This window comes from Aethalodelphis obliquidens, unplaced genomic scaffold (assembly GCF_003676395.1).
Source record: "Aethalodelphis obliquidens isolate GAN/ISIS:26980383/991018 unplaced genomic scaffold, ASM367639v1 scaffold31, whole genome shotgun sequence".
Classification (NCBI taxonomy): Eukaryota; Metazoa; Chordata; class Mammalia; order Artiodactyla; family Delphinidae; genus Aethalodelphis; species Aethalodelphis obliquidens.
Window position 1 is genome coordinate 13,509,539 of NW_020837975.1, and position 12,774 is coordinate 13,522,312.

General features: G+C 40.5%; 1 protein-coding gene across 2 annotated transcripts; it reads right to left on the reverse strand.

Annotated features, from left to right (window-relative positions):
• Nucleotides 1-29: 29 nt before the first annotated feature.
• On the reverse strand, nt 30-10,769 carry MRPS10 (mitochondrial ribosomal protein S10). 2 transcript variants are annotated; one of them, XM_027127238.1, is made up of 7 exons: nt 10,685-10,769; nt 7,909-7,973; nt 7,748-7,820; nt 5,664-5,800; nt 4,579-4,687; nt 3,369-3,458; nt 30-2,902 (listed from the first exon to the last, which is right to left on the reverse strand). In XM_027127238.1, the coding sequence occupies exons 1-7, from the start codon at nt 10,730-10,732 to the stop codon at nt 2,822-2,824; spliced, it is 603 nt and encodes a 200-aa protein (XP_026983039.1). In that variant the 5' UTR covers nt 10,733-10,769; the 3' UTR covers nt 30-2,821. The 2 variants fall into 2 exon arrangements, with proteins under 2 accessions (XP_026983039.1, XP_026983037.1); XM_027127236.1 differs by lacking the exon at nt 10,685-10,769 and having other exon boundaries at nt 7,909-8,262.
• Nucleotides 10,770-12,774: the final 2,005 nt, after the last annotated feature.

The following is a 12,774-nucleotide window of genomic DNA, read 5'->3' on the forward strand; positions in this document are numbered from 1 at the left end:
ACTGAAAAAAAAAAAGCACAATCTAAAAGTCGAGAGTTATGTTTTATTTAGTGGACAAAACTGAGGACTTAAGCTCGGGACACAGCATCTCAGATAACTCTGAGACTGCTCCGAAGAGGCAAGGGGGAGAGCCAGGGTATACAGAGGTTTTTGCAATAAGGACCAGGTATTCGGAACATCAAAAGATTACCATTAATTAAAGAAAACCAGGTGTCTCGAGTTAAGGAATTCTGCACTTTTCTAAGTATGGGGAGATGCAAGTTTGGGCTCACTGAAATCATTCCTTTGATATGACTTCAGCTATCTGGGGGCAGTATCCTGTGCTTCTCATCCTGAGTCTCCTCAGGGTGCACTGTCAGGGTGGCTGTAACGTGACGGCTTGATGGCTGCAACATCCTTTGTTTACTGATATGGCAGGCAATGTTCTTCATTCACATAGCTAGTATTTATTGAATGTCTATTATCTGCCTGGTACTGTGTGAGGTGCTTTACAAGTTACCTAATTCAATACTCCAACCTTCATAAGTTTTATTTCCTACATTTTACTAATGAGTAAACTGAGGCTCTGAGAGGGTTAAACACCTTGCCTGTTTATAGCAGTTAGTGGGTTTGAACTCTTACCTGACTCAGGCCTGTTTTCTCTACTCGGCTACTCATGAATGTTGCAGTAAAGCTAATTTAATAGTGTAAGAAAGGAAGAAGGGTAGCTGACAAACAGAAATGTTACAAAAATAGACTGATTTAAAATAATTGCTTTATGTATTTACTGTGGCATATCTAAGTGGCCAAAGGACATATAATTCTCTTTGAAAGCATCAAAACTAGGCACTGAACGAGTTTAATCTGTAGAGTCTACCAATAATTTAAAACAGACCTTTACACTATTTTATTTAATATGAAAAGGAACTATACTTCAGATCAGAGAAAATAAGTGAACTCAGGGCTTCACCTCAATAAAAAACCGTCTCACTTCCTACCTGCCTTCTGCCCTCCTGACATCAGGTCTACTTTTCTCACTACCTCCCGTCACCACCATGAACAGAAAGTTGAGACTTGGGCATTAATTCTAATTTTCAGAACATACATTTTACTCAGGAGACCCAATTAAAAAACAAACAAAAAGACCCTTCTCAGTCTATCAGAATAAAGAAATTACCTAGTTTATATCAAGTAGGCTTCAAATATGCCAAGTACTTATGTCAAGGAAATACCATTAATTTTTGTTGTGTGTGTAGTTTATCTCTGTATTTATCTTAAAACAAGATTTTAATATATAATTTGAAGTGCTAAGTAATCTGGTTTAGAGACTACTTTAGTCTGAAAACAGCTGGAAGTGGATATACACCTTTAAAAGAGAGCCACTGGAGGCGAGTATGCAGAAGTCATCCTATTATAATAAAGTGATTGACACTGTCTGTAAAAAAAGCACAAAAAAAGGATTAGATGTGGGTCTACATTTTTAAAGAATTATTTCTTTCAAAATGAAAACGAGTCACAATGGCTGCTTTGCTAGATAGTTAATTTTATACTGCTCTTGATATATTGACTAGTTCTTAATCCTGAGGCTTATACCTGGGATAAACAGGCTTTAGGCATTTGTGAATGACACACTAGACAACTGAGCTGCAAACAGAATGAGGTCATGGGGCACAAGGCTGTAATTCTTTTCACGTTAATGACAGTAATGTAAGTCTGATACATGAGCAGTGTGCATTCAGAACACTCATACCTGATAGCAGGTCGGGAAAAGAGAACAGGGACTCTAGTTTAAGGGTGGAAAACTGAGAAGTCATAACTACCCCAAAGATATGAAGGAAACCACAAAAGACATGGGCCGGATTCTGCTGTAAAAAGGAAACGTATCACTCCCTTGGGGTTGATACACCAACAACCTCAGCCCACTGTCATCTTGCCTCTTTCAGAGCTTTTTAACTACTATTTAATTTTATGGAAAAGTAGACATCCCCAAACAAAAAGAGTGCTATTCACCAAAAGAAAGAGGTCTTATCAGCATGGAACTTAATAAGGGAAAAGTATTTATTTGTGCCTTGCACAATTTTTGAAAGCTGTTATTGCTATTCAATTTTTGGTATTTACTATAGTGCTGGGTGCAAAGTCAACAAAAGAAAAGCTCATTGAATAAATGAATTACAGGATGAATGAAACGATACAGTAATTTCTTGAGAGCTGAAATTCCATTATAGTGACCCTTCTAGGCGGCCCTGAAAGGGTTCGGGCTACAGAAGAATTCGGCACATGCCACAAATGTGCTTGATCTGCTATAAAGTATATCAATTTTCAAGAATGTAATGCTTTACATGAGGTAAAACCTGGAGGTCACCACCCCCAAACTAGCATATGTCAGCCTACACTGAGGTAAATATCAAAAACTTTAACTGCTCAGTGTTAAATTAACAAAAGTTTCCTTCTAGGTTCCTCAAAAGAAAGAAATGCGTGTGACGAATATTTGAAACACTTTTAGATGAATGAAATGATACAAATCACAATCAGTGCAAACTAATACTTGAACAACAGTGGAATAACAAAACATGAATCTGACCGTTTTGGTACAGAGTGGTCCAAACGGTTTGCTCACATTTGTTAAAATCCGAACTGAAACAATGACATGTATAAAAGAATAGATAAAGTGGTTCCTGCACAATAGTCTGGTGTATCGTAAACTTCCAATCCCTGCTTTCTACTGATCAGGCCGTGCGGCCTCAGGAGAGCAGTCAGGGTGACTTGAAACTGTCTTCACTGGAGACTCCCTCCACTTGACATGCTCACTTCACATCCCAGCACAAGTGGTCACTTTGAGACTTTATGACTTGCTTTCTTCTTCCTCTGGTATTGTTTCCCAGATTGGCTTCTTGATGTGTTCTGGTAACTGTTCTAATTTTGTCTAAAGAGAGAAAAACAAAATTATAATATAATGTGGACTTAACTCTTCAGCCACAAATGGAATTTATTCATTCTGTTCCCTCAAGTCCTCTTGACTTTTTTCTTTTACCCTCTCATCTTGTTGTAGGGCTTTGAAACAGAGCAGAAAACTTGACAGTAGATAAACACTCTCACATACATAATCTATTTGCTCCTCCGTGATCTCCAGGGACCACCAATCAACGTGGAACCCGTGTCTAGACAACTGCTAAGAGGGAGGGAGGCATCAGAGGTGGCTCCAGGAAGACATGGGCTGCAGGGGCAGCATTCTGTTGAGCTGCGCCCTGCACGGCAGGTGTAGACCCCCAACCACTGTGGCAACTCTGCCTCCAGGTCCTCCCCTCCACCCAGTGGGCTGGAATCAGGCAGCAATGTATCAACACAACAATACACATCTCCCTCCAAAGAGGCAGAAATTCAAGTCATACCTTTGTAACTTCCATGGCAACTCCTTCAGGTAAGTTTCGCTGAATATATTCCAAGTAGACATCTGCTGTACTCCCAGTGAGATGTTCTAACTAAAATTTCAAATGTGAAATTGATTCACGCTATGCTGGTTAAAGCAGAAATTTTGAGGGTTTTTTTTTTCTGGTAAAAGCAGTACAGTCTTTTCTTCATCTGTAAAATCTTACAGAATCCCAATTTAAAAGGAAAAAAGTGCAGATCCTCTGGTTGAACTGAATGAGGGGAGCACAGCCGCAATGTCCCCTTTCCTCCTAAATGCCTTAAAGCCAGGGCTCCATGGAACCCAGCTGGCAAGCATGGTATCAAAACAGTGTAAGAGTTTCACAAAACAACTCAAAACAAAAGGAAACAAAAGACTAAACTATAAAATAGAGTTAGTATAAGATTTTGTGTGCTCCATGGCAAGGTGGATACAATTTTGGATTTTTCTTTTTCATTTAAGGGTAGGACTATGTCTTAATATTTGTAACTCTCAATGCCTAGTACAGAGCTTCTCATATAAAACATGCACAAGCACTTGTTTTAGTAACATTTACCAATCATTTACTATGAGATGAAATATTCTAAGTGCTTTAGATAAATATCTCATTTAATCCTCACACTAACTGTACGAAATTGGTACTGTTATTATTTCCAACTTAAAGATGAAGGACTTGAGGCACAGGTCACACAGCTAGTAAATGCCAGTACTTGGACCTGGCTGTCCAACTCCAAAGCCCATGCTTTCCCTTAACCACAAGACTGTGCTGACCTGGGAGGCTGCACAAATGAATGATAATTGACGAATGAAAAACCTTAATTCTGCCCATCATGGACATGGAGAATTCAGTGAGCATGTGAGAAGAATTATTAGAGCTGTGTGAAAACGTAGCTAGAATTTTTGAAATATAAGTAAAATTATTCCAATGATAGCTTACTGTGTAAAAATTAGTCAACATAATGTGCACTACTGAGTTAAAGTATGAACTACTCTGAAGGATGGCTTTACTTGAGTTTGATTTTCCTATCATGCTGCTTCTATAAACACAAAAAAACACTTACCTTCTCTACCACTATCTGGCATGGGCTGACTGAAAGGAAGTCTACTGGGCAAGGTTAAAGGAAAGTTATGATGTGCTAGTGTGAAATCTGGGGCATTTCAAAAAAATGCCTGAATGTCTGAAATAAACTCACCTCTAAACATCTGTAAAGTGTTCTCATTTCATACTGAACCCTGTGCTTCTTGAAAATATGCACTGATTTGAGAAGAGTAAATCGCTCTATTTTCCTTGGAGGTTCATGTCTGGAAAATTAATGGGCGAAGCAACATACTTAAGCTAAGTGATGTTAGAACCTGAGTCACTGATATCAAAGCATGATTCCACAATTTTGCAGGTCAGGCTCATGCCCAATTGTAGGCGTTAACTACCATTTTACAGACTTCCATTTGTCAAGACTGTCATCTCTAACAACTGCTGTCATGAAGCTCCGGCTAAAATAAACCTGCAGACAGCAACAGGAACATTTGCCAGCGACCCAAAAACAAGCCTTGGCATGCAAGTGCACACACACATGCCTCCGGCTTTCACACCCTTGAGGTCTCACACTGACTAAACACATGAACTGTGAGGTGCAGCACTGTGGGCTGGACATGGTTGTAATGTCTGCCATGTATTACAGATACAGTGAAAAGCACAAAACCATGGTCTGTTACGGGAAATGTGTGAGTTCCTTCAGTTTTGCTAGAAGGCAAGACTGGCAAAGCTCCATATGGGCCTCGTTGAACATCAGAGAGAGCAGGTGACAAAACATAGGAGGTGGTTATACTTGACCCTGCAGTGGCTTCAAGGCCATACGAAGCTCACCTTGCTCATGCATGAAAGTATTGGGTGAACGGTGTTTCTTAAGGCAGATTTGAAACAGTGAATATAATAGCAAAGATACCAAATCCAAGAGGCCTGAAAGAATTGCTTGTTCACCTAATCCACCTCCCTGCCCCGTGGAGATCCCAGACACGAGGGCTTCTTGGGCCTCCTAAGTCTATGCAGTTTCTAGAGAAAGGATTCCTTCATTTTCCTTGTTCACTCATTCTAGTATTTAAAAATTCTGGTAGACAGGAAGGGATGATCCTGCTTAGAATAATATAACAAACCTAATCTCTCCCCACCATGAGTTTTTATACCATTTTAAGAGCTCAGACCTAGCTGGGACTGGCAGCATTTTCCTGACTGATTGTGTTATAGCAGCTAACAGGTCAGATTAAGAAAGATCATACTTACACTTTAACAGAGATACCAAGTTCTTTAGCAGCAAGCGCCGCAAAATACTCATAACTGTCCAATACAGCCTTATCATGGCCTTTTACTAAAACTGATAGGCGCTTATATAACGTGTCTGGTTCATCAGAAACGGTTATCTGCAATTTTAAAATCAAAAAGAAAAGCTTCAGTCATGGTTCCTCTAATATTTACAACTGGAAAATTTAACGTATTACCCTCACCTGAACAACTTCAGAGTTTACTAATAAGTGGGGAGAAAAATGCTGAGTAACATCTTAACACAGCTTAAATATCTAGATACAACCACATTCAGACTCCACAATGACCCTTAAGAATCAGTTAAAATACAGTTTGAATCAAAAGGATTTTCAAGCAACCTACAAAATCACCAACGGAACCTTCAAGCTTAATAGTTATTAAACCCCAAATATACAACAGGAAAGGATTTGGGGTTCTGTTAATAAAAGTAGCCTGGTCAGAAGACCTGGATTGAGAATTAAACTCTGCCACTTAAAGCTGAATAACAACGGGCAAGTAATATAATCTCACTGAACTTTAGTTTTCTCACATATAAATAGGACAATACTTGTGCTACAGCTCATGGTATTTCTGTCGGGAACAAATAAGAGAGCATGGATTTAAGTGCTTATAAGTTATAAAACATTGTTAAACAAAGGTGAGCTATTTCTATTCATATTCTTTTTATTAGGTTTGTCCATGTTTATTTTGCCTGCTCTAATAGAAAAATTACTCATTTCTAACTAAAATGTCATGACACTGACTGTACAAATAACTTCTACCTCTTCCACCCTAATACTTAAAGATCTTAGAAATGATGGGTTTGACATTTCTGACTTTCTTCCAAGAGGTCAATTACCTTTACTTCATTCATCCATCAAACCAGTAATTTATATTACTAATCCAATGTTTCAGAGTTAAATTACTTTGCCCTTGAAAGGAGATCTACTTACTAACCAGGAAGCTAGATATTCACTCTCAATTACCCCAAATAGGGTTGTTGGAAGAAGAGAGTACGCTGATATCCTATCTCTTAAGTTGAGGGACAAGAGAAGGGGAATATAGCCCTAAAATGTATAATCACTGGTCTCTACAGGGTTTTAAAGATAATTCTGAATCTGTTACAAATATTAAAAATCAAAAGATTCTGCACAAATATTTGAATTTCATTTAGTTTGGAAAATTCAGACAATCTGACATCACTAGGTCTAATTTCCCACATGGCAACAACTGGCTACAGTAAGTAGCAGCTGTCTTGCTTATAAAGGGTACAGCCTGTCACTGTGCCCACCCTGTTACCGTTCCTTACAGGCCTGGCCTACGCAGGCATCTGAGCTGGAGACCTGGGGTTTATATATGCTATGAAGTGAAAACACTGAACCAGCAGGCCATTAGGTATAACACAATTCCACTTTGGTGCTCATGGTGTGCACAGATGATTATATACAGACAAAGGTCTAGAAGGATACGTACCAAACTGTTAAAGGGGATTATTTTTGAGGGGTGGGGCTGGAAGCATTTGGAATTTAAAACACTACAAACTACAGTTTGTAGTTTTAGGATTTAAAAAAACTACAAATAATACAAAAACTGGGTTGATGAAATCATGGCTTTCACTTAAAGGAAACAAGGTTACACAGCTGCTCCTGGATTTTCTCTACTTGTGATAATGCTCTCTCTCACAATAAAGCACTGTTCACTGTTCAATAAAGACGTGAAGCCTACCACCACAACCAACAAATTCCATAATATAATACCAAGTATTCAGCATCATTAATTATGACAACGCTGTACACTATGCTGAGCTAAAAGCAAAAGACTACTCATCCCCACAGTTATTTGGGGTAAATACTTTATTCGATTAGCTCTTACCTTAATAGCCTGAAAGCGACCATGAGCACTCAGGGACATCAGTGAATACTTTCCTCAGGTGCACTGTGCACCTGCCAGTATTCCAGAACAAATTTTTTTATTCATAAAGTGTTTGGGAAACAGCCCCAAATGAAATAATGAGGAAAATTTATTGCTAATGTAGCTTCTTATGCCAAGAAATAGGGAGTGCATACCGTAGGCTTGGTCAAATCCTTGGGAACATCAACGTGTAGGTTTGAAAACTGTACCCACTTCATACTGGTGCTGCTATGTGCGGAAACAAAGAGAAACCTAAGTAAAACAGCACAAGTGCCCATTTTCTCATTCAATTTAGCACATCCAATTATATACTTACAGAAGAAGGCCACCATTTTTGGCTGTACTGCTCCTAGAACTGCATACAGAAAAATTCCTCGAACCCTTAAAAACAGGGGGATGTGTGTTAGAATTAAAATCAATTCCCAAACCATTCATAGTTTCCATTAAAACCCAAAAGATGCAGGATGCTTCAAATAACAGGCTATCTCATTATTTTAGATGAAGATATTGGGGTAACTAAATTGCCAAGTTAGATTTCATTTAAAAAAAAGAGGACAGTGGTAGGGTTAATAATCAGAAAGGACTCTCAAAATACTAGATACTATATTTTTTAAAGCTCAGGAGCAAGAACTTTTTTTTTAAAAATTAATTTATTTGTTTTTGGCTGCGTTGAGTCTTCGTTGCTGCACACTGGCTTTCTCTAGTTGCGGCAAGCGAGGGCTACTCTTCGTTGTGGTGGCGGGCTTCTCATTGTGGTGGCTCCTCTTGTTGTGGAGCATGGGCTCTAGGCATGCGGACTCAGTAGTTGTGGCTCGCGGGCTCTAGAGCGCAGGCTCAGTAGTTGTGGCACATGGGCTTAGTTGCTCCGCGGCATGTGGGATCTTCCCAGACCAGGGCTCGAACTCGTGTCCCCTGCACTGGCAGGCAGATTCTTAACCACTACACCACCACAGAAGCCCAGGAACAAGAACTTTTTTAAAAAAACAATTCTCACATTAACAGCTATGAATTAAATATGCAGACATCAAGGAAGAAAACATGTGACTTCATTTTCCCATTTTTTTTTTTACAGATTAAATATATTTCAACATAATACGTCTTTTACTTAAATATTTTCAAGCATTAAAAAAAAGCGTCTTTATAATTTAATTTATGGAGCTGGAATAAGAATTCTAAAGTACCCTTCTTTGAAGCTTTCATACACCTTTTCCAGCATATTTATTTCTTGGCTTGGGTGAGACAACTAGCTTATAAACGTCTAATTTTATAAGTAAGTTGAAATACACATTGGAATTTACACCCATCTTATATACCACTACTGTGCCTCATACTGCAACAATACAGCATTTCCAAATCCTTACTGTCAGCTCCCCCTGGTGGAACAAAATTTCTAGTTGTAGGAAACCTATGGTACTGTATGTAATACACATTTGCCACCCGTTTTTTTCTTAAGTTTTCCCAAGATTTAAAAGTGTAAACTGAGAAACTGGAAGCTCAACAGGATCCTGAAAAATACTTTAAAGATCAGAATAACAGTTTAGTACAAATGAAACTTAATTAGAACAACAGAGGGTCACCTATGTTTAAAAAAAAAACAACTATTCTTAGCTAATTATCCTTCTTCTACTCTTCACCCAAGATGGAAGCAAATCAAAACTTTCACAGTCTCTCTTGGATCAAGGGAGAAAAGCAAAAAGAAGAAAGGAAATCAAGCACAATACAAGGTAGTAAGAGGTATGTGCCATTTTCCACACATAATCACAGAGGAAATTCCCTCCCCACATTTATACCCCTAAGCCCACAATCCAGTTGTATAGAAGGCCCACAGGTCTAAGGAATATGACACTTCCCAGGCATCTTCTCCCAGTATAAACCCCCTGCTTTTAAAAAGTTGGAGCCTAAAGTGCTATTACACCCACAAACTAACCTTAAGAAGTTCTTAAGTTTTCCTTCCTTTTTTTGCTTTCTTTTTTTTGAGGGTGTGGAGCCTGTTCTGGGTAAGTGCGTCTTAAAATAGTTCAAAATTTCAACCACTAACAGCGCCTGATTTAATAACGGTGGTTCTCAAAGTGTGGTCTAAGGACTTCTGAGGGGCTCCTGAGACACCTTCAGAAGGGGCCCAGGAGATTAAACTTATTTTCATAATAACGGTAAGATGTAATTTGCAACTTTCCCACTCTATTCTCTCACCAGTGTACAGTGAAGTTTTCCAGAGGCTGCAGGACGTGTGATCTAAAAACAGACTGCAGAAGCAGCTATGAGAGCCAAACTGTCTTCTATTAAGCCAGACATTAAAGAGATTTGCAAAAACGTAAAATATTGCTACACTTCTCTCTCAATTTGTTTGGGAAAATATGGTTGTTTCCCATAAAAACGTTAATTATGTTAACATGTAATGAGTTTATTAGTGTTATTTTTAAGTGAACAAGCACTTTTAAGATTCTCGGTTGTATTTTCTAATAAGCTAAAAATTGATAGCTAAACCCCACAAAAACCAAAGCTCTTCGGAGTCCTCAACCATTTTTAGAGTGTAAAGAAAGGGGTGCTGAGGCCAAATAACTTAAGAACCGCCGCTTAAATTTTTGCTTTTTCTCCAAAGAACCGAGCAGAGGATATCTAACCCACTCCTCTGACTTCAGCGATTCCCATCTAAATCTCAGAAACCCGGGTATCCGTAAAGTATCTCAATCTGGTTCCGTGGGAAGCGTCTAAAATCTCGTGCCACAGACTTTTCGCGAGGTCAAACTTCTTGACTTCTCTGAGCCTCAGTTTATTTCGCAAACGTGAAAGGCAGGGTCTGGAACATTCGCTGTTCAATATCCTTTCCAGCCCTGACAGTCTATGATTTTTCTAGTTCCTGTCTTTGCCCTGACTCATTAACTTACGTTTTATCCTATGAGAGAATTCGAGATAAAATCAGCCCTTTTCTCGCCACCTTCCTGCAAACAACGGGCCGTGCGGAATAAATATCGCGGAAAGCTCCAGATGTTAAGAATGACAGGTGGCAGCCAGACGTAATGGTAACTGTCCTTGGGCCAGTTACCCAAGGACCGCCTAGTCCCCCCAGCGCGTCCCCCCAGCGCACCTCATACCTGCCAGAGACGCCGTCCAAGGGGCCCAAGCGCCGTCCGCGCCGCCATCTTGCCGATTCCGCTTCCCCGGATCGCTTCCGGGGTCACAGAGGAGTCCTCCGACCATGGAGTTCTGCAAAAGGAGAGAGTGTACCCTTGTGTTCCGGCACCGGAACAACCATAGAGACGCGATTCCACGCGCTCCGAGGGTGGGACTGTGAATGTAGCCGGCTTCCTTCCGGTCGCAACCTGACCTGTACGCCGTCTTGTAATAGTTTCACCCCGTATCTAGTTACCGAGTTCTGTCAGCGCTTTCCTTTCCAAATCGTGTTTGTCCTTTGCGGTTCCTGTTTTGTTGGATGCAAACACAACAAACACATGCTTGGAAAAAATATGAGTAATATATTGACACTGGTTATCTCTGAGTAGTGGATGAATGGTTGATGTTTTTTCCTATTATAACGGAGCAAAGGGCTTGTGTGCCTGTGGCTCGCAGAAAGCCAAACTGACAGCGGGAGTTCGTATCCGAGTAAGGATTTATTACAGGGCGCCAAGCAAAGGAGTAGGAGACAAGCCTCAGATCCACTCCAACTTGGTATTTGAGTTAGGGGTTTTTTCTTTGTTTTTTAAAGGAGAAATCAAAGAGACTGGGATTAATCACCTTGTGACATTTCTGAATTGTAGTTTTGGGAGTCACAGTGTCTCTGTTTTACGATTCCCTGGCCAGGTGGTCCATGACTCGGGATCTGTTACCTCATCTTGCCCTGGAGAAACAACCTGAGTTTGTACTTGAATGGTGATAGCTATAACAGCAATAGCCTTGGCAGGCTGCCCAGTGTCCTTTTCAGAATCAGGCTCCCTCTGTCAATTGTGACATTCAGAGTTGGCTGGTCTCTCTTAGCCAGTGGAGTTTTCCTATAGCTCTCCAACTCTGTTGCTGCTTTTGAAGCATCCGTCTCTCCTCCGGGATGGCTCCTCAGCCTGCCTCTGCCCCCTTGAGCAGCCTTATCTGGGTGAGGGTTCTGCAGCTGCCAGTGATGGTGACCTTAACAGCTTGCAAACAACTTTTCCCTATGTCACCTAATCTGATCCTCACAAGAAGACGTGTATCTTGTCCTAATTTAATAGGTGAGGATACTGAGGCTCAGAGATGAAATGACTCATTCAAAGTCATATGGGTGAGTTAGTTACAGCTGAACCAATAACCATCTTCAAAATCCTAGTTCAGTGACTTTTCCACCCCTGCAGCACCCCTGGTGCTGACTTTGTAATAAGGTCCAGTTCTACTAAGTAGAACTCTTAGTAGTCTCTTTTGGATGTGAGGCATAGAGGTACTCATTTCCCCACGCTCCTGCAAGAAAAGGAGTTTGTTTTTTATTTTTAAAGACATGTATGGCCTGAACTGCTCCTGCAATTGGAAAAGTGGGCTCAAAGCAGCCTTAGGGACTGGATGCCCTCTCCACCCCTAAGGCCAAGCATGGTCTCTTTATTGATGGGCTTTCTCTGCTTACAAATAGTTGGTGCTCCCTCAGAATTCTGCGTGCTGCCTTTGGCTCACCAAGTTTCTCCATTCATACTCTCAAATGTGGGAATTGGATTTGGTCCCCTCATTTTCCGGGGCTAAATCACGTCATGTGTCATCAAATGGACTATGGGCCTAATAGCTTGGGGTCAGGTGCTGGCCCTGGTCCAATTAGCTGGGGGTAAGGTGGGAGTCATTGTGAGGGGCAAACTCGGGTTTTGCCAACAGTGGGGCTGTGGACAGAGCCCTTTGGTATGGTGTGTGGGCATGGACAGCGTGGAGGTTTTTTTTGACATGTAAACGTTCTTAGTTTATTAGCTTGGACAGTGTTCTAAAGCTTGGCCAGTCCATTATGGGTCTTTTCCCTACAAACTAAGCCTTCAAACCTCTGAACTAGTGTAAATGAGCAGGAGATCAAGTTGATGCAAGTCCACCTTGCTTTATATCCAGGAAAAATAAAAGTGTGTGCATCAAACATTTCTAAGTTATATCATACTTTGATTGCACCGGTTGTTCTGTTTTTTTGTTTGTTTGTTTGTTTTTTGCGGTACGCGGGCCTCTCACCGTTGTGGCCTCTCCCGCTGCGGAG